Source organism: Anopheles arabiensis, chromosome 2, assembly GCF_016920715.1.
Source record: "Anopheles arabiensis isolate DONGOLA chromosome 2, AaraD3, whole genome shotgun sequence".
NCBI classification, from domain to species: domain Eukaryota; kingdom Metazoa; phylum Arthropoda; class Insecta; order Diptera; family Culicidae; genus Anopheles; species Anopheles arabiensis.
The window spans coordinates 26,478,633-26,500,391 of NC_053517.1; the positions used below are offsets into that span (position 1 = coordinate 26,478,633).

At 45.4% G+C, this 21,759-nt stretch overlaps 2 protein-coding genes across 2 annotated transcripts; both read right to left on the bottom strand.

The window, feature by feature from the left end:
• Window positions 1–314: 314 nt before the first annotated feature.
• On the bottom strand, window positions 315–12,170 carry LOC120897670. Its single transcript, XM_040302692.1, has 7 exons — window positions 8,508–12,170; window positions 7,770–8,406; window positions 5,573–5,707; window positions 2,941–3,031; window positions 1,796–1,937; window positions 1,034–1,670; window positions 315–456 (listed from the first exon to the last, which is right to left on the bottom strand). The coding sequence occupies exons 1-7, from the start codon at window positions 8,620–8,622 to the stop codon at window positions 315–317; spliced, it is 1,899 nt and encodes a 632-aa protein (XP_040158626.1). The 5' UTR covers window positions 8,623–12,170.
• A 1,572-nt stretch (window positions 12,171–13,742) lies between these two features.
• On the bottom strand, window positions 13,743–20,481 carry LOC120897676. The gene is made up of 6 exons (XM_040302703.1): window positions 20,022–20,481; window positions 19,709–19,884; window positions 19,149–19,600; window positions 18,911–19,049; window positions 14,564–14,765; window positions 13,743–14,383 (listed from the first exon to the last, which is right to left on the bottom strand). The coding sequence occupies exons 1-6, from the start codon at window positions 20,116–20,118 to the stop codon at window positions 13,743–13,745; spliced, it is 1,707 nt and encodes a 568-aa protein (XP_040158637.1). The 5' UTR covers window positions 20,119–20,481.
• Window positions 20,482–21,759: the final 1,278 nt, after the last annotated feature.

The following is a 21,759-nucleotide window of genomic DNA, read 5'->3' on the forward strand; positions in this document are numbered from 1 at the left end:
TCGCAGAAACGCTGAAGGTCTCGATTGTGTGTAATATTGACCTGCCTTAATGAAAGTGCTCTGCTCGATTACAAAGAAAAAGGAGAAAAGATCACACAGAAACCAAGAGCTCCAAAAATTCATGATCGTGAGGGGGTTTTTCCCCGCTACAACTTTATGGTTTGTTTGAAAGGCATCGTCAATTGCTTTATATCGTTCCGGCGAAAGATTAGATCGTGTTTTGATAGTGATCGCCATGTTTTTGGGGGGTATTAATTACACATAAAATAAATTATACTACCTCAAATTTAAACTATGAATGTGCCGTTTGGGCTTTATTTAGCCGGGACTAGCTCCCGGGCAGATTTGAGACTAAAAATTCGATAGTGCCTTTGGTATTGTTTTTTCTTCCGAAACTCGTCATTCGTACCGTGCAGCCGATCGCACCAGCCGTAGTTGCCATAGCATTGGTTGAAGCTGAAAGCAAGGCGGAAAGAAATTTAACTGTAAGAATGCAGCATACCATGTGAGTGACGTGCATTAACATTAGTGAGTTTACTTTTCATTTTTTTAATGCCCTAAACTCCAAAAGTCTTTTGCTAAAATCCTACGCAAAATTCATGCCCGAAAATAAATAAAGGATCTTTGGTGAAATTCAATCAAATGACAGGGACAGGGAGTTCCATAAACCGGTATCCAGAGTCAGTGCTATGATCGTGTTGGTTTTTACTAGCCCCTACTAAAAAGCTTTTTTAGATGTACAAGTCAGTGTTTTGTGCCCAACCGCTCAATCAAACGAGGTGTTACAACATCAAATGCTACCCAAGGGTGGCTTTATCTTGTAATAAGCTCAAGCTAGCCGAAAAAGCTATTTTAGCTCTCCCAGATATGAATGCAAATGACTGATGATGCAAATGGACCATCGATACCGCACTATTCGGTGGCGGCTTTCGGTGGCTTAGTGGGCTATCTAATGACACCCTTTCCGAACGTTAATACGATAAAGCGTAATAGCTGTAAAACTTTTGGTATTGTGAATAGCTGTAAAACTTACGTCATATGATGGTAGTCGTGCGATTCCGAGCTGCCCAGAAATGGCAGATGGTAGCCGGAATGGTCGCCGAGCGTGTCCCACATCACGAACGTCAGCCAGAGCGTGAGCGTAAATATGTGACACTTCATAAGGGCCGGCCCGAGGTACACCGGGAACAGGTCGCTGATGATGAACTCCAACGGATGGGCGTACATAGCGGACCAGGCAACCGGGGCCGGCCACTCGTGGTGCTGCTTGTGGATGCGCTTGTAGAAGAAGCTGGTGTGCAGCAGCCGGTGCGTGTAGTAGAAGGCCACCTCCCAGGCAACGATGCACACCAGCATGTCGCGCAGGATAACGTCCAGCGTCGGCAGGATCCGTACGTTCGGCACCTCGTCGGAGATGAGCTTGCGGGCGTGATAGGAACAGTAGGTCATCGGGACACCGTACACTAGCTGGTTGTAGGCGACGGTGCGGACGAGCTGTTTGCACCGTGCCCAGCTGAGCGGCTCGTTCGTGCCGGGTTGCGTTTTGTACTTGCGCATGCAGTACGGCCGATTCGTCAGGTCCATCAGCACAAACAGTCCACCGAGCAGCCAGAACAGACCGTACGAGTACAGCATCGAGTACCAGACGTACAGGTTGTCGGGATTATCCCCTGTTGGACAGTGAAGCGAAGCAATGCTTTAAAATATGCACCATTTTCCTTTACACTTAGCTTTCTAGATTAAAGGATAGATTTGAAGTAAGGAAATAAAATACACTCTTTATCACCAATCATACCGATAACATCTAGCAATGCATTCCATTTACGTTCGATAAATCCATCAGTCACGCCGCCGAGTTCAGGCGTTGTAAATTCTTCAAACCGAGTTTCTACGGTAAAATTCACCTCCGTTAGCGTTATGTTCATTTTGTACACTGTCTATCTTTACGAAACCTGTAAAAATGTAAGTGATTTTGTCTTGTTTCCTATTCGCATTACACTGTAACGATTTCCACAAAAAAATCAATCTCGTGTCTCACAATAGTTTAAAGTCAAACGGTTTTAAAAACGTGACCGTGCCCGCCAAAGCGATGCTGCTTCAACGGTGGTTGAGGAATAACTTCAATTTGAATATCTTCAACGGGCAGGTTTTGATGCAGATGCTGTCGAACATGATGAACAAACGAGAGAGAAGGAACAAAAAACAATCCTCCGTTGCCCCGAAGGTGCATGTGAGAGATCGGACGCTTTTCGGCCGTTGTTATGTCTTTTGCTTCGCTTGTGTTTCGATGTGTCGTGCGCGAGATGAAAGCGTTAGACGAAAGCATTATAATTAGGACCATTATATTACAGCATTCGACCTTGTCCGATCAGCGTGCTCTTCGCCGTCGTCGCCGTCGATCGAATGGCACACGGCTCACGGTGAATGCGTTTTCGAGCTTTTGGCATTTTCGCGGTCACGTCGTTCAAACCTACCACAATAAGTTGGGCGTTAGGTCTGTCACCCCTTTCACATGTGATAGCGATGTGCTGGCACTGGAATTGGTTCGATGATAATGAATGCATCTATGACGATAGTGTCGTTGGGGTTAGAGATGGATTTATATGTTCGGAAACGAACGGATGGCAGAGCACGCATTCATATGTCACACGGTGAACGGTAGTTGCGGCGTTTGTGAATGTGCACGGTTGCGAATTTTTGACTGAATTGGGTCATTGTATCAAATAGTAATACTTCTTTGGCACTGTCGGTCAATGCCTGCTGCTGCTGCCTGTACCCACTAGTGAAGTGAGCTGGGCTTTCAGTGACTTATTGTTACCATAGCAGGATAGTCAAGTCCTACGTATGGGTGCACGGCCTATTCGGGACTTGAACCCATGTCGGGCATGTAGTTCAGTCGTACGAGTTGACGACCACCAGACCGGCCCAAATAGTACCGACCCAATAGTCAAATAGTAATACTGCTGAATAAAAGTCATCGAAGGGAATCAAGGAATAGTTTTGTACTAAATATCTGTTGCCCTCGACATTACTAATTCAGGATTTGTATTAAACAATAAGTTTGGAATTGCTTGCTTTTTTCCTTTCCTTTAATTGTTAAACAAATATAACGAAATTCTTTATTTTATAAATGCAGAATACACAAACAATGCAAAAATCAGTTCACCGGTACTAATATCAAAATGATTTAAATATAATGATGATTTGATATACATATGGATTAAATATGAATATAATTTGATTCATGTGATAAGGCTCTAAGACATCCCACGTGATTCAGCTATTTAAATATGTTATTATAAATATACAAATGTTTGCACACAAAATGGTCGGCGTGAGCGTATTGTTGTAAATATAACATTAACATTAAATAAAAATTAAATTTATAGTTTACTTACGAATGCAGTAGAATTAAAAAAGTATTCATTGAATCGATGTGTTTTACTACCCCTGATCACTGAGCTTTCGGCCGAAAAGCTCTTGCGCTTCTAATGTAACGCATCGGGCTATGTAACGCCTGCCACGCTGTAACGTTTTGTGATACAATTCAACGGTTTGAATCGGTTTGAAGGTTGAATTGAAATTACGCTGCTAAACTGCTGCAACTAAATATGACACCATTTACGATATTTGATTGACTGTGTACTATGAATCGTTTTTCGTCTACATCAATTAATATTATTATGGATTATGTATTATAGTTTGCCTTTTGCCTTGTGACCCTGTTCGATTGGTTTCGTGAAGAAACAGGCTTTAATGAAGAGACATACCATCTAGTCGTATTATGTTTGAACTCTTAACCTTGGTTGACTTGCCGGTTGGCTAGATGGGACGGAATAGTAGACGACAATATTGCAACTCTTAAACAGTAATCTCAAAAGAAAGGGAAACAAAATCAGCAAATGAATAGAGTGGTTTGCTCTTCGCTATCCTACATTTATTCTGCTTACTCGAAAGATGCTCTGCATATCACTGTTAAAAACTGGTACTAGAGAGTAAACCTGCCACCCGGATGTATGATGAGCATGTATGAGCAAAACTGACATAAGCAAAAAATAAATTGAAGTGCATTATATTCAATGGATGCGAGCAAAAAGATTGTTCCGTAAGAGAATTAAAAGCTTAATGCTTTTTGAGCAAACCTGCTTCCTGCTATATGGCCGCTATTAATTTTGTCAATTCTTTTTTGTTTTTGCTCCATTTGTGCCGTTACAGTCAAGGACATAGAAATGGGTTTTGAAGAATAAAAAAGTAATTCGTTTGGTGGGAAAATACCAAATATTGTTTTTTAGACTAATATACTGAGTATGGGACAAATTTAAGCAGAACGAAAGAATTTCCATTCCCAAATCGCCTTCGCAAATATTCTCGTAGCTTCCATGAAAGAACATAGAAAGCATTAAAATAGCTAACACAAAAAATATAATCATCACATCTTAACCCATCTGTACTACTTACCGTTCGCATTCTTTTGACCGCTTGCCCCCCCCCCCCCTTCTGGCGTCGATCTTATGACCGGGTAATGGTAGGCTACGATCCAGCAATAAAAAAGGACCTACACACACCATACACACCATGTTTCGGAAGTAAATAAAAAGCTCTACCCTAAAAGTCGCCAGTCATCGCACTTTATTAACCTGCTGGCAGCACTTGACTTGTTTAGGGCTACACTTCTTGTAAATGTACGAACAAATCGCTCAACAACACCACAACGCCAAAAACCTCGGTTAGTTGGAACGTACTAATAAGAGAGGGTAGAGGGCCTGTTATTCGCCATCGTTTGAAATTGTCATCATGTTTGTGATTAATGAAAATTCGTGTCGCTTTTGATGAATCCATTAGTTGGGGAGGATGAGAACAAAACAAAACAAAACAAAGCAGAACGATTTCCGATTAGCATCCTATCACCCCACTTGGGAGAGTTGTTTTCGAAGGATGTGTGTATATTTGTATGAATTTTTATTGATTACCAGCAAAGCAAAAAGAACAAAACACACGCCCAGACAGGAAATGTCGGGCTGCACCGGTTTGAGTTAGGGTTTGTTTAGGTGCGGTTTCAGTGTTTTGTATGTTGTACCACCGCTTTTGCTGAACATTGTGTTTACCCACGAGCCCACGAGACATTGTTGTTATTGGTTAGCAGTAAAGATGCCAGCCCATCTCTTCTAAAAGTTACTTAAAAATCAGTTCCTCCAAAGGAAAACAAAAAATACCCCCACGAGGAGCTGGAGAAATAGGTATAATGTATAACGATAATACTATGCCGTAAATAATACAGTTGACGCGTACCAAACGGGACGCTGCTAGACTACGCACCACAGACGCGCAAAACCACACGCAAGCACACTCTAGCGCCTTTCAAAGCACGCTCTGTGATGCCGATTGGTTATTTGTTTTTAAATTATGTCCATTTGAATTCCGCTCAGCTCACCGGAGAGGTTTCGCAGGGTCTGTCCCACCCCGAAACCTTGCGTTTTGAACCTTGAAGGGATGGCTTGGTGGGTTCGGTTCGGTTGGCAAACTCCTGCGCTCCTTCTATGCCTATAGCCTTATCCTAACGGGCGGCTAATGCTCCGGGACGAGCTCGCGGGCCGATTTGAGGCTGAAGATGCGATGGTGCCGCTGGTACTGCTTCTTCTTGCGGAACTCACTGTCCGTGCCGTGCAGTCCGTCCCACCAGCCGAACAAACCGTAGCACTGGTTGAACCTGGGTATAAATCCGTCCGTAACGGTCCGTGACGCCACCGTGATTAGTTTGGTACGAGCAGAATCCGGGTGTGCATGGAGAAAAGAAAGAAGGTGAGGAAAATTAAAACGGGGACCAAAAACAAAAATACGTTAATTAGAAAGTATTTCACACGACCGCGGAGAGGCGCATCGTTCGATGAGTTAAGCATTGCGAAGCGTATGCGTGTTGCGTATGCCGCACAAACGCACAAACGATGGCGTTTGGCTACTGTGTCACGGCGTCACGGTGATTTTCGATCTCTTCTTTCGGCGTTAAAGGTTCATCAAATCCTACTCACGGCTCGATTTTAGCGTGAGTGTCATCACACTGCTAAAAGGCCCGATTTCCAATTATTCGACCTTTTCGGATGTGTATACATTCCCATGAACCACCGACCAAAGGGTTCAAAGGACAGTGCGGGGAGGCTGTCGATCATTCATGCACGCACAGCTACAGCGTGTTGTGAAATGTTCGGTGCACGACTCTACATTCGTTCCCTCACCCGCTGGAACTGACCTTACGGAGGCGTGTTTTTTTTTTCTATCTCTCCTCCGGCAACCCTTCTGGAGGTTAACTGGTCCAACGCCAGGCTAGGGCTTGGCCAGGCCAAGAGAGTTGGCCAGAGAAGCTTGGGAGCCTAGCAACGGGCGGTTTGGACATCTGGTCGGGGCATCGGAACGGGTGGTATAATAAATTAACCAAAATCCGATGCTACATCTGTAAGGGCCTGCATCAACACAATCGTAGCGCGATGTAGTTTCAAATATTTAATCAAAAAAGCAGTCGAATGTTGTTCGTTGGCCTTAGTTTGGGGTCCTGCTTGTGGCACGCAACCGGTGTGCGTTTTATGTTTTGTTTTTCCTACTTTGCCTTTGCCAGGGAAAATAGAAATCACTTCACCGCTGATGTGACACTGAGTTGCGGGCGGCCAAGGTTGAGTGGACCGGAAAGGTACCGATCTTCGGAAGCAGACACTGAGACACTGGGGGACAACAAAACACTCACACGCAACCACTATGCAGATGATGACAAATAGTAAACAATTAAGTGTAATTAAGGAATCCATTTCATAAGGATGGAGCAAAACATCCAACCTGAAACGATTAGAACACATCGAGTGATACGGTTTTGTATAGAGGCTTTGTTGATGATGTGATCAACAAAGCCTCTATACACTCTCACAGGAGAGTGTCACTTCCGCTTGCGACCGTTGATGGTGAGTATGTTTTTGGATGGATGTGCGCCACTTGATTGGCTTGGAATGACTCAAGTGTAGACAACCGTTTCCTGTAGTGCTTTTGGGAGCACGAAATGGCTTTTGTCAATACATTCAGCGATCGCAGTGGAACTTCGATACGATCGTGATATAGTTTTTTCTTAGGTTTGCAAACCTTCAAATCGATCGAGCACTGTCATGTTTATGCAAATTGTGTTTTGAGTGGCACAGAAAAAAAAAAATGAATAAGAACTTTCAATTTTTAGACAGCATTAGTCGCTAGACATTGATATTCAGCGCTCGTTACCTTTGTCAGACCGCAACGTGCACTGGGAAGAATACTGAGCGGAGTTGGCACAACGTGTCGCCGTATCCAAAAGGGGATATTGGCAGGATACCACTTACAGTTTGCCCGATCACTAGCGCGTGTACGTTACGTGTTGGTGGCGTGATCTATAACGCTTATCACCTGATAGCCCAAGATTGGCACCGTCGTTTCGTTCAAGGTCATTTGAGATTGTTTGATGTACAAATTCACAACACTTCTCGTTTGTGCGCGATTTTTCGTTGTTGTTGTTGTTGTTGTTGTTGTTGTGTCAATGCAATGAACTTAGCAGTATGCCTGCCCGCCACAGTGAGAAAGTTACCGAAAACACGATTTTAAAAAGAAGGTCAATGGAAGACTCCAAAACCAAAAAAAAGGTACCATTCACTTTCGACGGTCGCCTGGCATACCGGTCCTACAGCAGGACGGGTTATGCTGGACGTTTTGGTCCCGAAGTAACCCCATGATCGGGGCAGGGTCAAGCTTCCACACCGACTTACTTGAGATGGTGGTAATCGTGCATTTCGGAGCTGCCGAGCACCGGCAGATGATACCCGGAATGGTCCACCAGCGTGTCCATCATGACGAACGTGAACCAGATGACGATCGTGAACACGTGGCTGGTCATGAGGGCGGGCCCCACATACACCGGCAGCAGATCGCTGATGATGAACTCGAACGGATGGGCGTACATGGCCGCCCAGGCAACCGGGGCCGACCACTCGTGGTGCTTCTTGTGGATGCGCTTGTAGAAGAAGCTGGAGTGCAGCAGCCGGTGGCTGTAGTAGAAGGTGATTTCCCACGCCACAATGCACACCATCACGTCCCGTACAATGATGTACGGCGATGGTAGGATGCGCGGATCGGGAATGCTGGCGGCAATCAGCTTGCCCACCCGGAAGGACAGGTAGGACGTCGGCAACCCGTACACCAGCTGGTTATAGGCGACCGTTTTGACCAGATTTTTAAGCTTGGCCCACGGGAGCGGTTCGTTAGCGCCGGGTTGATTTTTGAACTTGCGCAAGAACGACGGTTTGTTGGTCACGTCCATCAGCACGAACAGCCCGCCGACGAGCCAGAAGAACCCGTACGTGTACGCGGTCAGGAACCACATGTAGAGCGTATCGACATCGTCACCTTATGCACCGATTGGATAAAAGAATTGGGCGTTAGACAATGCAGTTACACACTTTCCTGCTCCCGGGCACTTCCGAGACATTCGTCGCATGTAGTCGTACCGATTACGTCCAAAAAACCGTTCCACTTTCGCTCGAACCAACTAACTTGCGGTCCGGCAAACTCCTCCACCGGGAGCAGCGTCACGTTAGCCGCTAGCTCTAGTAGCGTTTCCATCGTTGCACTTTGGTAGGGAATGGCTTTTCGACCAAAACCACACAAGTTCGTTCCTTAACCACTAGACAGGCCGGTGCGCTGCTGTTGGCGTCTTGCGCTCAACTGAAGCCTTCCGGCGTGAACCGTACTCGACGCACCGCCGACCGAACAGTAACCGACGCGTCAATTTGTGACGCATGTGCGCGCGCGCGCATGTGCGGGGTACAGCTAAGTGGTGGTTAGCCGACTCGCCGCACTGCCTTGTAGAGGCGCGGTGCGTATGGTCAACGAACGCTCGTCGATCGAAGCAGGCGGCGGTGTGGTGGCTCGATCCGTTTCGTGAACAGTTCGGGTCTTTGTGTTTGCTCTTTTTCCTTTCTGCAGGACGTTCTCCCGCACCTCGTAGGCTGCGGCTGCCCTTTTAAAGTGCGAGTGGAACCATTCAAATCGGTGTACGACAGCATGGATGCAAGGTTGTGCATTTTGGAACTTTTCCTCGGAAGCTTTTTGGAAGTTAAGACACATTGAGGTTTAGAGTGGAACTTAGTCTCATCAGATCTTCTATCTACTTGTTTAGTAGCCTTGACCAGATATTGCTTGTGCCATTTTCTATGCCTTGGTCGTAGGGTCCTTTTAGCTTTTTTCCAAAAATGTTTAATTATTTGTTTAGAATTTTTCGTAGCCTAAGGCAGCCAGGAGAAAAAAATTGTCAAAAGTTGATAGAAAGAAACAAAATTTGAAGTTTGCGAATTTGAAATGCGTAAAAAAACTGTTTTCTGGCACAGTTTTGATCCATCAGTAACGCTAATGACCATTTTGGCATGAAGGTAGAGCGATAAAACTGTTGCGGAGAGGAAAATCCTTTCCAAAATTCGCCATTAGTAACGACCTAGTCTAAACGACCTAGTAAGTTTAAACACCACCTCCCCTCCCCGAAAGCATAGAGATAGATATCGATACCAATCGGAAGTAGGGAAGAAGAGAGGTACCGTAGAAGATTGAGCGGATAGCTCAAGAGAGAGTGGCGGATTTGGCGGATAGCCCTCTCAAATCTACCGTTTGCCATAGGTCAAGATCTTGCCGCGCCGTCTTGTGCAAGACACTTTGGCTCATTTCCGATTGAATTATCGGACCGTAACGGTTGGAGCAGTTCAAACCGCGATCATTCCACAGTTAGGATGTGCGAATGCTTAATTGGTCCATCTCTTCTTTTTTTTGCAAATTCGTGCGTTGTTTCAGGATTGCAACATAGTGGCGCTGTTTAATTATCAGCCCGAGGATGACGCGAGTCAATTGTGTTTGAAAAACAGCAAGGCGCTGTTTTTGCACCCACCCAGACCCAGGCGGTTGATCGATATGTAATTGGCATCACCGCTTCACCACGGTGTGTGTCATCGTCGGGGTGGCCCGGACCGTGCCCATTCCGTTTTTATAGCCCATTACGGTAGCATCCGTCATAAGGAAGCTTCCATTACATGATGTTTTGCTTTGCTTAGGCATGCTTTGAATTTGATTAATCTTCCCCGGCCGGGGCGACCTACGCTGGAAACAAAGACCGGGAGACCTTTGAGCTGTGCGTTACGTGCGACCGACGTCGAACGTGTTTCGTGACAAAGCTCTGTCTAAATACTGCTCTTCGCTTGCAGTGCGGACCTCAAAGCTACATGGGTGCATTTTCATCTCGCACTGATCTTGTTTGTGGTTTGTGGTTTGAACTCTGAAAGGCATCCGAAAACTGCGATGGAAAACAAAAGCAAGTTTAAAATGACTGATTCAGTGTCACCCTTGCCCACGGTTTGCTCTATTTTTGAAAAGGGGAAAGGTGAATTGTGTTTTAGATTTCTCTCTCTCTCTTTCTTTCGCTCTTTCTCTCTCTCCCTCTCTCGTTATCTTTATCTCAGCAACTAAAACGATCCATTCGACCTTAAACGCTCTTGGGGGGCTATAGTATCAAGATAACTCGCTTGATACAGCTACGGCTAGTCGCCGGTAGAGGGCGTGCAATTCGCTTGGCGAAAACTGCGCAGCGTGTTCGCTTCGTTGCTGACCATTCCTGCCAACGGTTTGCTCAAGGTTTACCCACCGGAAGATCACGGTTAGCAGTACGGCTATACTAAGCCGGCGGCTTTAGTGCGTGTTTGCAAAACTAAGGCATTTCGAGGGCGATTTCGGTGCCTTCGGACAAAAAACCTGCCACAACATCTATTAATCTTTTTAACTCGTAGGGAAAGCGACAGGTGAATGAACAAATCAACACAGCCGTAGTAGGATTGTGAAATTTTGTGAATCACCGAGTGTTTGGAGTTAAAACAAAAACACACACACACATACATACACAAACACACACTATGATGCAATGACCTGAATCAATCAAGAGCTCAAGGGACGATCGGTCGTAAACTAATCCACCCTTTGGAGAAGGTTGACAGTCGATGAACGATTGTGCCATACTGACGGGTTTACATTCCTGTTACTGTGACACCCTCTCTCCCCGTTACATGGTGCAGCGCATAGCAGGTGTTAATTAGTGTTACTACTTCCTCGTAAACGAGTGGCCTTTTCGGCGATTCTCAGCATATTAGCACCCCAAATATTGACTCTCTCCATCGCCCGGGCGTTAGTTTGGCCGCTCGGTGAGCGATCTAGCATCGGAGATAAAGCGCAACAGCGGACCGGCCGGAGGGTAAAGATAAAAGTGAATTGGAATAGCCGCAACAGTCGGGCTGTCATTTTCGTTCGAAACAGGTTCCGTGGCGGAGAATGTGTCAACCGGGATTAGTCCATGATCTTTTCGTGCTTTGCCATGAATGCAGGTGCTCGTTTCCGTGTTTACTTTTCTTGCCTTTTCCCGCAAGTTTGGTACATTATTTTTCCTTTTTTTTATCTTTTCTTTGAAGATATTATCTGATTGAAAGAATATTGTGTTAAAATTGAGAACACAATGGAAATTGGCCACAAGTAGGTTTAACGTATGCGCAACCCAATCCACGATAAGGTTATAAAGAGTTCAAAAGAGAAGAGAGATCATTGATAATGAGCGATGTTGAAGAACATTCGATGCAAAAGACTGGAAAGGGGAAATAGAATTAAGAACAGGTTTGTAAGAGCAGAAGCCATGTTAGGATGAACCAAAAACAGGTAACAGATTAAATATGTTTAAAAAAGACAATATCAGTTTTTAAAATTGCCCGTAAAAGGAATTATAAACAAATCAGTAAAATTTGTTTAGAGCACTATACGTAGATTTACAATATTGCATTACCTGCTGATATTTCGGAAAATACGAAAATATATGTAAATTCAAGATCATAGATTTTAAGGAATTTGGAGACCGATTTGAAAAATTGGCTTCTAGAAAAAACAAGTTGGATCATTTTATAATGAATATTGATGAATAATGTGTAGGCTTGTTCGGCTTGTGTTACCTTGCCTTTAAAGAAAATGTCAAAGTTCGTTGTTTGCATTCAAAACATGTTGATTTGAAATAAAATCTTAACATAAAAAAAACTAAATTGATACCAATTTTTCTAAGATATAACAACATACACTATACCAAGTAACACTTCTACGTGAAAAAGGAATAGAAAAAGAGAAATAAAGAGAAAGAGAGAGAGAGAGAGAGAGATAGAGAGAGAGAGAGAGAGAGAGAGAGAGAGAGAGAGAGAGAAAGGGGCAATTTGGCAAACTATTTGACAGAAAGGAATGCAAATAGGAAACAATAAAAAGCACAGGTCGAGAAAATTCATACGACGGTCAAAACTAGTTTCGGCTCATAAGGCATGCTAGATCAAACTCATGGCACGACACTAAAAGACGATCAGCTTTTCTCTGCACGCATATTTGCACTAAAATAGATAGCACAATAAAACATATTGTAAGGTTGTAAACCTTATTAACTTGTCTAAAATGTAATAAAATAGTATTTCTAATCAATTTTACAATATAATTTGCATTTTCTTGAGAAACTGGCACTATTCATCGTTGAAAAAAATAAACATCAAACATTTGAATTAAATGAAATGTTGAGTTTTTACAAGCAAAGTATTCAACTAAGTAGATATTTCACAATATAGTATAATATCGAAGGGTATTATTTGTAGTAGGCTTGTAGTATAAGGTATGTAAAAAGGTATGTATTCGAAGAGCTTCTTAGTATTAGTGTAAGCCATAAGGATTGGCACATAACTCGTTTGAGTTCAAATGTAGCATGGACCAAAATTAGTCGTCCCCTTCCCACGGTGTGCCTTGGGTCGAAAATCTTTCCCCTCTTTGCCAGGAGAGGGACAATACAAAACTATGCGTTGTAGCGTATGAGATAGTGAAAACTGGAAACAATTTCAACTATGCAAAGGCTAGAGGAATAAATTAATGATTGCAAAAGCACACTTTTAACATAATTTAAACACGCCAGGGTTATGGTAAGGTCAAACCAAAGTTTTTCTTTGCATGGTCACTGACTGTTTGACACTATTTGGTACACTGCACGTTTCACCGGAACTTCACTGGGATAGGGAAGGGAATCACAAAACAAATTTAAAAATCAATAACTGTCCACTTTTCATACGGATGAATAAATTTGTCTCACGAAATTGGCAAAGCAACTGCAATTAATCAAATATAAATCCGTACCTCGAAGATGCACATCGGTTTTGCGTCATCTGCGTGAATGTAGGCAAATGACACATCACCCCGCTCAATTATGATGCGATAAAATGGCAATAAATTAAATATACTTAAGTTTCGTTCGTCTCGCCCTGCCCCATCGTTCCTTATTGTACGACGGAGAAGCGATAGACTAGTACAACCATTTAGCATGTGACTAGAACCGCAGAGTAAAGTGTGAATTCTCTGCCCGCACACTAAACACACTGTCACTCCACGAACCACTGTTTACGGGCACGGTTTCACGGGGCTGCAAATATTGATCTCTAGGTCACATTGTGCGCGCCCATTGGCTTCCCCGTTGGCGACCGCGCCTAATCGATACTTTGAAGACCGGTATGCGAACCCAAGGACACGGTGCCACGAAAACTCACTGAACGATAGCTGCGATATCCCGCACCTATCCCACACACACACGCACACACGCTCGCACTGTTAACACACCACCGTGAAACGATCACTGGAGCACCCGCGCCCACTTACTTGAGATGATGGTAGTCGTGCATCTCGGAGCTGCCCAGCACCGGCAGATGATACCCGGAGTGGTCCACCAGCGTGTCCATCATGACGAACGTGAACCACACCACAAACGTAAGCACGTGGCTGCTCATAATGGCCGGCCCAACGTACACCGGCAGCAGATCGCTGATGATGAACTCGAACGGATGGGCGTACATAGCCGCCCAGGCGACCGGGGCCGACCATTGGTGGTGCTTCTTGTGCACGCGCTTGTAGAAGTAGCTCGAGTGTAGCAACCGGTGGCTGTAGTAGAACGTAATCTCCCAGAACACGATGCAGAACAGCAGATCGCGAAACACGATCGGCAGCGTGGGCAGGATGCGCGGATTCGGTGGCTCGAAAAAGACAAGCTTGCGCAGCGCAAATCCGAAGTAGGTCGTCGGGATGCCGTACAGGAATTGATTGCGCAGCACCACTTTGATGAGATATTTGCACCGGCTCCACTCGAGCGGTTCGTTTGCGCCCGGTTGATTTTTGTACTTGCGCAGGGCGGCGGGCCAGTTGGTCAGGTCCATCAGCACGAACAGCCCACCGACCAGCCAGAAGAAGGAGTACGTGTAGACGGTCAGGAATCCGACGTAGAGCGTCACGTTGTCATCACCTTGAAGGTCGCCACCGGGACAAAGAGAAAGCGCAAGAGAGAAGGAGAGAGAAATAGAGAGCAGATAAAACGTTAGAGCGGAGGTCGATATCTATCAACCGGGTCAAGCCCAGGTTGCCCGGGTGACGATTAGGTAACGTTCGGATGACGCCACATCGCCACGGATGCGCCCAACCCTACCGATGCGATCGAGCAAGCTGTTCCACGTCTGGTTGAACCACAGCACGAGCGGTCCATCGTTATCGCTGTCGGGAAGCTGGTGGACACCCGCGAACGACACGTTACCGTCGCCGGCGGTGGCCATCCAGGGCGGGACGAACGAATGGTTCATCGTAGGGGAGCTGCTGCGCGTCGGGGTGCCAGCAGTAGTGGAGGGGCACGCTAATCAGTCCGTCCTTCGGTAGCCTGTAGCCGGCCTGTAGAAGATGTCGAAGCTTCTCCTCGATTTTGGGCTTTGCACGTCCAACGCCTAGGACGATCGGCGGTTAACTGACTGCGCGCCGTCGATCTGGGGACGATAAAAGGCTTCTAGTAGGGAGCGTGTGTGTATCGAACGCTCGCAACCACTGTTCCAGCGCAGATCACCCCCAGGACGGGGTGGGTGTGTGTGCACGTTCGCGTCACTGTGCTGTGCCGGCTGCGGCTAAGTGGTCTGCCAAAATATACTCATCACTTATTGCTGGTGGACTGTGGCGTGGAGACAAACATGACTTACACGGGGATGTGTTCTTTCGTAGTACCCCTTTGTTTACCACCCACCAGGCCTGATCTGTCTCTTTCACTGTCTCTCTCTCTCTCTCGCCCGCTCTTTCTTCCTTCTTCAGCATGTTTCGGAAGTTTTTCGACCATCGGTCGTGCAAGTGACTGCGACTACCCATCTTCGGCTCGTCATCTTCGCCAGCGCAGCGATCCTCGAATCTTCAGTCAGTCGAAGCATATATTTGCATACCCAACATATGGAATATCAATGACTTGCTTCACCGCAAAAATTGGGGTTGAGCAGCTTGGCTTTTGGGAGTCAGCTAAAGGACACGATCTTCCAGCCACTGAGATGTCTGGTGGCTGTGTTATACATACATACATATAAACGGAAGATCGCACTGTTTATGCAAAAGCAAAACGAACAAACGAGAATCGCGAATCGTAACGAAATGCGGAAAAAGCGAGCCTCTCCAGCTGTTGACTTTGGCGACTGTTTGGTGAGATAATATTTACTTCTCCAAATATCGTCAAAGATCATCGTGCGTGTGTGACGGGCAAAACAAAACAAGTCCACTGCGCTGATTGTGTTTTCTATGTACCCGGTCGGTTGTGTTGAATGATGGAAAGTTCAGCAGTTTGCATACACACACAGAGAGAGGGCCTCTGACCCCACTTGGACTCGGAGTTAAACCTCGCCCCAGGTCGTCTATACACCTGCTTAGGGTGGCTTAGGGTGGGAACACATGCTGGATGCTGTTTCGGCGGTGAAATTTACGATCTGCGAGCGAGTAGGTCTACAGATCGATTGCGTTTTTTGACTGACGACTAAGAAATGTCGCCGAATGTTTTGTGTGATGCGATCGGACCGTCGAAGGTCAACCGGAGGGATGAGTAATGGCGCCGATCAGTATCGGGTTGCGCGTACTAATCGCAATAAATGCCTAGTCCCCTTCCTGGCGCCCTCATACGTTGCGTTTACCGGTAAAACAGATACGGTTTTATCTCTTTAAGTGGATGGTGCGGCTGTTGTTTTACCTGCTAGCACTGTGGCCTGAGAATTTCGATTGATGGGCCATTTTGATCCGTCATTTGAAATGATTTGATGTTGTTTCATCGATCTCCGTTGGGCGACCGACGCTCCTTAATTGCTCTCGAACTTGGTGCTTGGTGCTTGGCTACGTTTTTCGTTCGTGTTTCCTGCCGCACATAACCCTTTATTTCGCCGTGGTTATTTAAGGGACGTGACTCTGAGTTTTGCGTGGAAGTTTCTACACACTTCGATTTTGTGCTAAAAATGCGAGGTCGTGAGGTTAAACTGGCTTCGCTCGATTGGGCGACTGCGTATGTCTTTTTCGGTGGTCATTTTTTTTTCTAGGTCATGGTAGCAAGATTGCGAAACAAAAACTACTCAAAAATGTGTCTAATTAATTCTATAACATGATTGAAGCTATTTGGAGCATTTTTAAATCGACTTAATCATGTCAAACATAAAAATTCAAGTCATCACGGGTGCTCGAATCAATCAAATTCATATTTTGCAATTCATTTTATTTTCATCCTTTGGCAGAACGGAGAGCGATGCGATTGTTATGAAAATAATTTGAAGTATGCTTTTAGGTCGAATGATATGGGAACACTTTTCCGGGTGTTCGATTTTGGAATGTTGTTTAAGAAAATAATTGTGTGATATTTGAAATGTGTTATTGCCACGTTGAGTGCATTTTAAATAAACGTTAAAATACTGGTCTTAAACTCAATGACGTACCTGAGTTCTCCGATGCGCAGCTTCTTAAACTCAGTTAAACTCTTCGTTTACAGATATGTGTATTCTTTGAATAAAATGCTTCCACGGGGTAGTTAGTTCCATGGGGAGAAACATTTTATTTTGATCTATGCGTATACTTTACTCGATCGATCATGAAATAATCGATCCAGAAAGTAAACGCCATAAGCTGTAGCATGCAATGAAATGTAGAAGATATGAATCATTTAATGCAATTTTAAGATAATCACGCTCCAATGCCTTTGAAATTTGGAAATACAGCATCAATCAATCAATCAATCAAACAAAATGGCAACAATGTGCAAACTCAGGGTCAAACTGTCACCTATAAAAGTCGCACCTTGCTTTAATTCGCGCTATGATAGCAGGTCATTAGCTAGAATAAATTATGTGTAACCGGTCAGACTCCAGCTGAGTGTCTGATGGCTTAACCGTCACTGCTAATGATGGGTAATCAAGACCACACATCGTTCGATAAAGTGGACATAAACCGCGTATCGAATCATTCCTATCGCGCACATGATATCTAGGTCACAGATGATTAAAACTCGCAGAATGAAGTTATTAAAAATAGATCAGTCTTTTCGAAATGCATCCCTATCGTTATAATCTTTATTTGGAATGAATGAAGTGTTAAGATCTCTTGTAGTATTATTAAGTTAGTTTTATCTAAATAGTACATAAAAACGTAATAAATTTGGTAAAGAACTATTAAGTTTTTAGTATGTTTTTTTCAGTAAAACTATATGGGTAAAATGTCTTTCTTTTTATGGTTAAACTATTCAACAATAAAATAAAATAATAAAAGTATATAAGCAAAAAAAGGTCTAAATCCGTGTGTGTATTCAAGCCGTTGTAACATTTCTAATCCATCAGAAGCATCAAAGACAACTCAGTCCAGCTCAAAGCTTAAACGACAGGCTGCATTACAACCTCCAAGTTAACGAGAGATCGCTTTTCGATCAGATTAGGCTTCACGTATTGGTGTACCATGGGCTTGATTATTACGAAAGGAGGGTCAGCATCTAAGAAAAGCTCATGTTCATACGGATGCTGGCCTTGGCTACGAAGAGAAGAAAAGAGAAAAAAGAAGACACAAATCCATGCTGCAAAAGGGGAACACTTTTTTGAAACAATTTTTGAAAACCATAAACTGTTTAACTGTTGTTACAATTTCTTGTATTTTTCTTGTGACTCGTATCTGGTCTTTTTAGTGGATCTATGTAAAGTCTACATTTTAATATTTAAAACAACTATTTAATAACTCAACCGAAGCCATAGTCACAACTCAACCAACTGAAGTCTATTAATATGTTGCAAAATATTAGATCCCATCAACGTTCTTTGAAGTTTGTATATTCCATTTTTGTTAACATTGCAACACACCGACAAGTGTCACCTTGAACGCTACACCCAGCATTGCCCTGGTGCAGGTGAACATCATCACGAGTCGAGAGAAAAATAGCAATGTCATTAGTAATTTCTTTCCAATCATCCATCATCGAAGCAGGTTGGGTATTTTGGCATTTTGCAACGATGTTTTAGTGCCACCACCACGACAGAATGCCGTCCCACAGCACCAATGGCAGACACCAACGGACCAGCCCCCGCCCGAGGTCTTCCAAATGCACCTTTCTAAGCTGCGTTCCACCGTCCGGACGGTTGGCGTTTGGAGTTTGGGTAGCGTTAATGATCGTCAAAATTTCGGAGAAAACTCCATAAGAAAAAAGAAGAAGAATAAGCTGAAAGTGCTCATTTTGTACACACACACAGTGATTGATTTGTACTATGCAACATGTTTGGCCGCAAGATTTTATTCACTTGGGTGGAGAATTGCAAGCAAGAGCCTTTGGCTAAGTTGAAGACATTAATGCTATAAATAACTTGACTATTGTGGAATAAAACTATAACCCTTACACAAAATAGTAACTCCCTCGCACTGGCCGAGACATCTCAGGTCTTGATCACTGTGTCAGGTGTACAGTCAGACGAGCACAAAAGTAGTAAACAAGAAGTGCGTCCCATCCTACCGAGGACGCTCACTTGTCCGGCACTAGCTCTCGCGCTGACTGGAATCCGACGATCCGGTGATGCCGCTGGAACTGTTTCTTCTTCCGGAACTCGGAATCGGTACCATGGAACCAATCCATCCATCCGTACAGCCCAAAGCACTGGTTGAATCTGTAAATAAAAAAACACAGAAAACGATAGAAGGTCATCCACATACAACATCGAAACCTGGGAGGCACTCGAGAAGCCCAATGCCAAGGATCTGCTCACTTGAGATGATGGTAGTCGTGCGATTCCGGGCTGGAAAGGAACGGCAGATGGTAGCCGCAGTGATCCAGCACCGTGTCCACCATGACGAACGCGAACCAGATGGCGGTCGTCGCCACGTGACACTTCATGACGGCCGGGCCGGCAAACACCGGCAGCAGGTCGCTGATGACGTACTCGAACGGGTGCGCGTACATGGCGGCCAGGGCCACCGGGGACGTCCACTCGTGGTGCTTCTTGTGCACGTACTTGTAGAAGAAGCGCGAGTGCAGCAACCGGTGGCTGTAGTAGAACGTGATCTCCCACAGCGTGATGCAGACGGCAAAGTCGCGCACGACCGTGAACGCCGACGGTAGGGCACGCGGCGGTGGCACACCGTTTCGGCTGAGATTGAACGCAATGTAGGCCGTCGGGATACCGACGACGGTTTGGTTGAACAGTAGCGTTTTCACCAGCTACGAAGAAAGAAAAATCATACACACACACAACCACATACACAACCACACACGTATACACTGGTTTAGTAAAGGATCACGCACGTCTAGTAGCCGCATCGCGCATACCTTTTTGAACTTTTCCCAATCCAGCGGCTCGTTCATGCCGGGCTGGTTTTTGTACTTGCGCATAAACTTGGGCCACTCGGTCAGATCCATCACCACGAACAGCCCGCCCAGTATCCAGTAGATGGCGTTGGTGTAGAACGTTAACACCCACACGTACAGCGTTTCCTGGTCATCTCCTGTAGCGAGCAGAAAGCATCACCATTTAGCACCACATTTCCATAACACGATCATCCGCATAATCACTTCACAGAGCACAAACTCGTTCAACAGTCCCTCATCTAAACCACACGCACTAGCCCTTTAGCGAACTTACCGATCGTGTCTAGCAGTGCGTCCCAGCGGTCCACAAACCATTCGCGGGTACCATTACCGTAGCCCAGCGCTAGCGGAGCGGGCTCGTAGAACTCCATCCCGGGTCGGATTGCGTGGCGGTACTGAGCTCTTGTGTTGCGCTGATCGGTCGACGGCTCTCGTCAACTGCTGCTCGAGGAGGAGCTGTCGGGTTAAGGTCCAACTGTGTGTGTTTTTTGCAGGTGTGAGTTTCGGCTGGAGATCCTGTTGGGGATGGGGTGAACAAATAAGCGGCCGCGTTGCCACGCCGTGCCGTGCTGTTCGTGGCGCGGTTCAACGAGAACTACCGGCCTATTCTGGTGAAATGGTGAATATCTATTGTGGCGCGGTACGCAATCTGCGCACACAGCCGCACGTGTAGTATAGGCGTCCTGCGTTGCCCTCTCCGTTGCGCAGGAGCCGTAACGAGTTGTCGAATTCTACCGTAACCCCTTACCACTCGGGCGAGTACTGGTGCTGGTGGACACCACCGGACGTTGAAATTATCGCGGTGGGAGAATAATGAAGTTCACACCTATGAGCGATCTCGGCGAGGAGGCACTCGTGTAATGAGGCAATTGAATGATGACGAACGCGCCCGTCCACCAGCCCATCCCTGGCTGTGGCTGTGTGTGTCTGCGAGGAGGGGTGTGGTGGGCATATATAGCGACCATTACGCCAGGTACAGTCGCCGCAATTCGCCATGTGTGAGAGATTGCGCATCATCAACACGCGCGGTGAAGGTCTCACTGCGCGAGCCAGATCGGAACATCAACGCGGAGGAGATGCGTATGCGAGTGTGGTAAGGATCGGAACATGGTACTCTTAGATCTGTGTGTGTGAGTGCGGTCTGGCTCCCGTGCCATGTTTCGGTGATCTCCTGAACACGACCGTAAACAATTCGTATGGTTTAGGGAGGGCTTACCAGCATGTTTACCATTGTAAAATAGCGCGGCACAACAATAACCTGGCCCGAAACCGCAACACAGCTTTGAAATTACTAACTCCAGTACACGCTCGTCGGTGTGAAAGTTGCACACAGTTGGGCAACGCGAATGGGGGGCGCGTTTGTTTGGCGTCCACGCGCTTCGGAGTTTAGGAAAACGATATTTTCGGTGGTGGGAGTCACTCATGTTTACGGTTCGCATTGTCAGGTGGATAATATTTAGGTGCAAATTTCCTTCCATTAGGTCAGCCGACGCGTCACCATCACGGCACCTCGCAGTTACCGATTGGAGGAGGATTTCTTTCTTTATTCCGTTGATTAGCGGCTTGGTGGGTGGAAATGGTAGCAAGTTTTGCCAGCCATGTAACATTTCAGGGCGAACTGTATGCGATTACGTGTGTTGTAGATTTTGTTAGAGGCAGTACCTTCGCATTAGTGAGAGTGTACCCAGCTGCGTTCTACACGCGTCACGAGGTTAACAAACATGATTGATGAATGGAAGGATGGACAGATTGCTACGGGCTGTAGAAATAACGAAAGAAGTTAATTACGATTTCTTTTGTATTGTAGGCTTAATATTGTCTTTGGTTCAGTATCAAGAGCTAGCTTTGCTTAGCTAAAATCATTAAATATGTTCTTTAATAGATCCTTCTTTATCTCTTGTATGCTTTATTACTCACAGCACCTAACAAGCGCTTTCCAAAACCAATAACTTCATGCCAGAGGAGTGGACGGATTAAAGGTGATTGTCAGCTTTATTAATATTGAAAACGAA

Excerpts from the sequence above, each read along its gene's own strand:
- LOC120897670 (XM_040302692.1), bottom strand. The coding sequence starts at position 8,622 with ATGGAAACGCTACTAGAGCTAGCGGCTAACGTGACGCTGCTCCCGGTG. Across the intron at positions 5,708-7,769 it reads CACGATTACCACCATCTCAA|GTTCAACCAGTGCTACGGTT; the intron begins GTAAGTCGGTGT and ends ATTTATACCCAG. Across the intron at positions 3,032-5,572 it reads GCCCGCGAGCTCGTCCCGGA|TAATGTCGAGGGCAACAGAT; the intron begins GCATTAGCCGCC and ends ATCCTGAATTAG.
- LOC120897676 (XM_040302703.1), bottom strand. The coding sequence starts at position 20,118 with ATGGAGTTCTACGAGCCCGCTCCGCTAGCGCTGGGCTACGGTAATGGT. Across the intron at positions 19,601-19,708 it reads ATTGGGAAAAGTTCAAAAAG|CTGGTGAAAACGCTACTGTT; the intron begins GTATGCGCGATG and ends CTTTCTTCGTAG. Across the intron at positions 14,766-18,910 it reads GAGAGCTAGTGCCGGACAAG|GCGTGCCCCTCCACTACTGC; the intron begins TGAGCGTCCTCG and ends ACGGACTGATTA.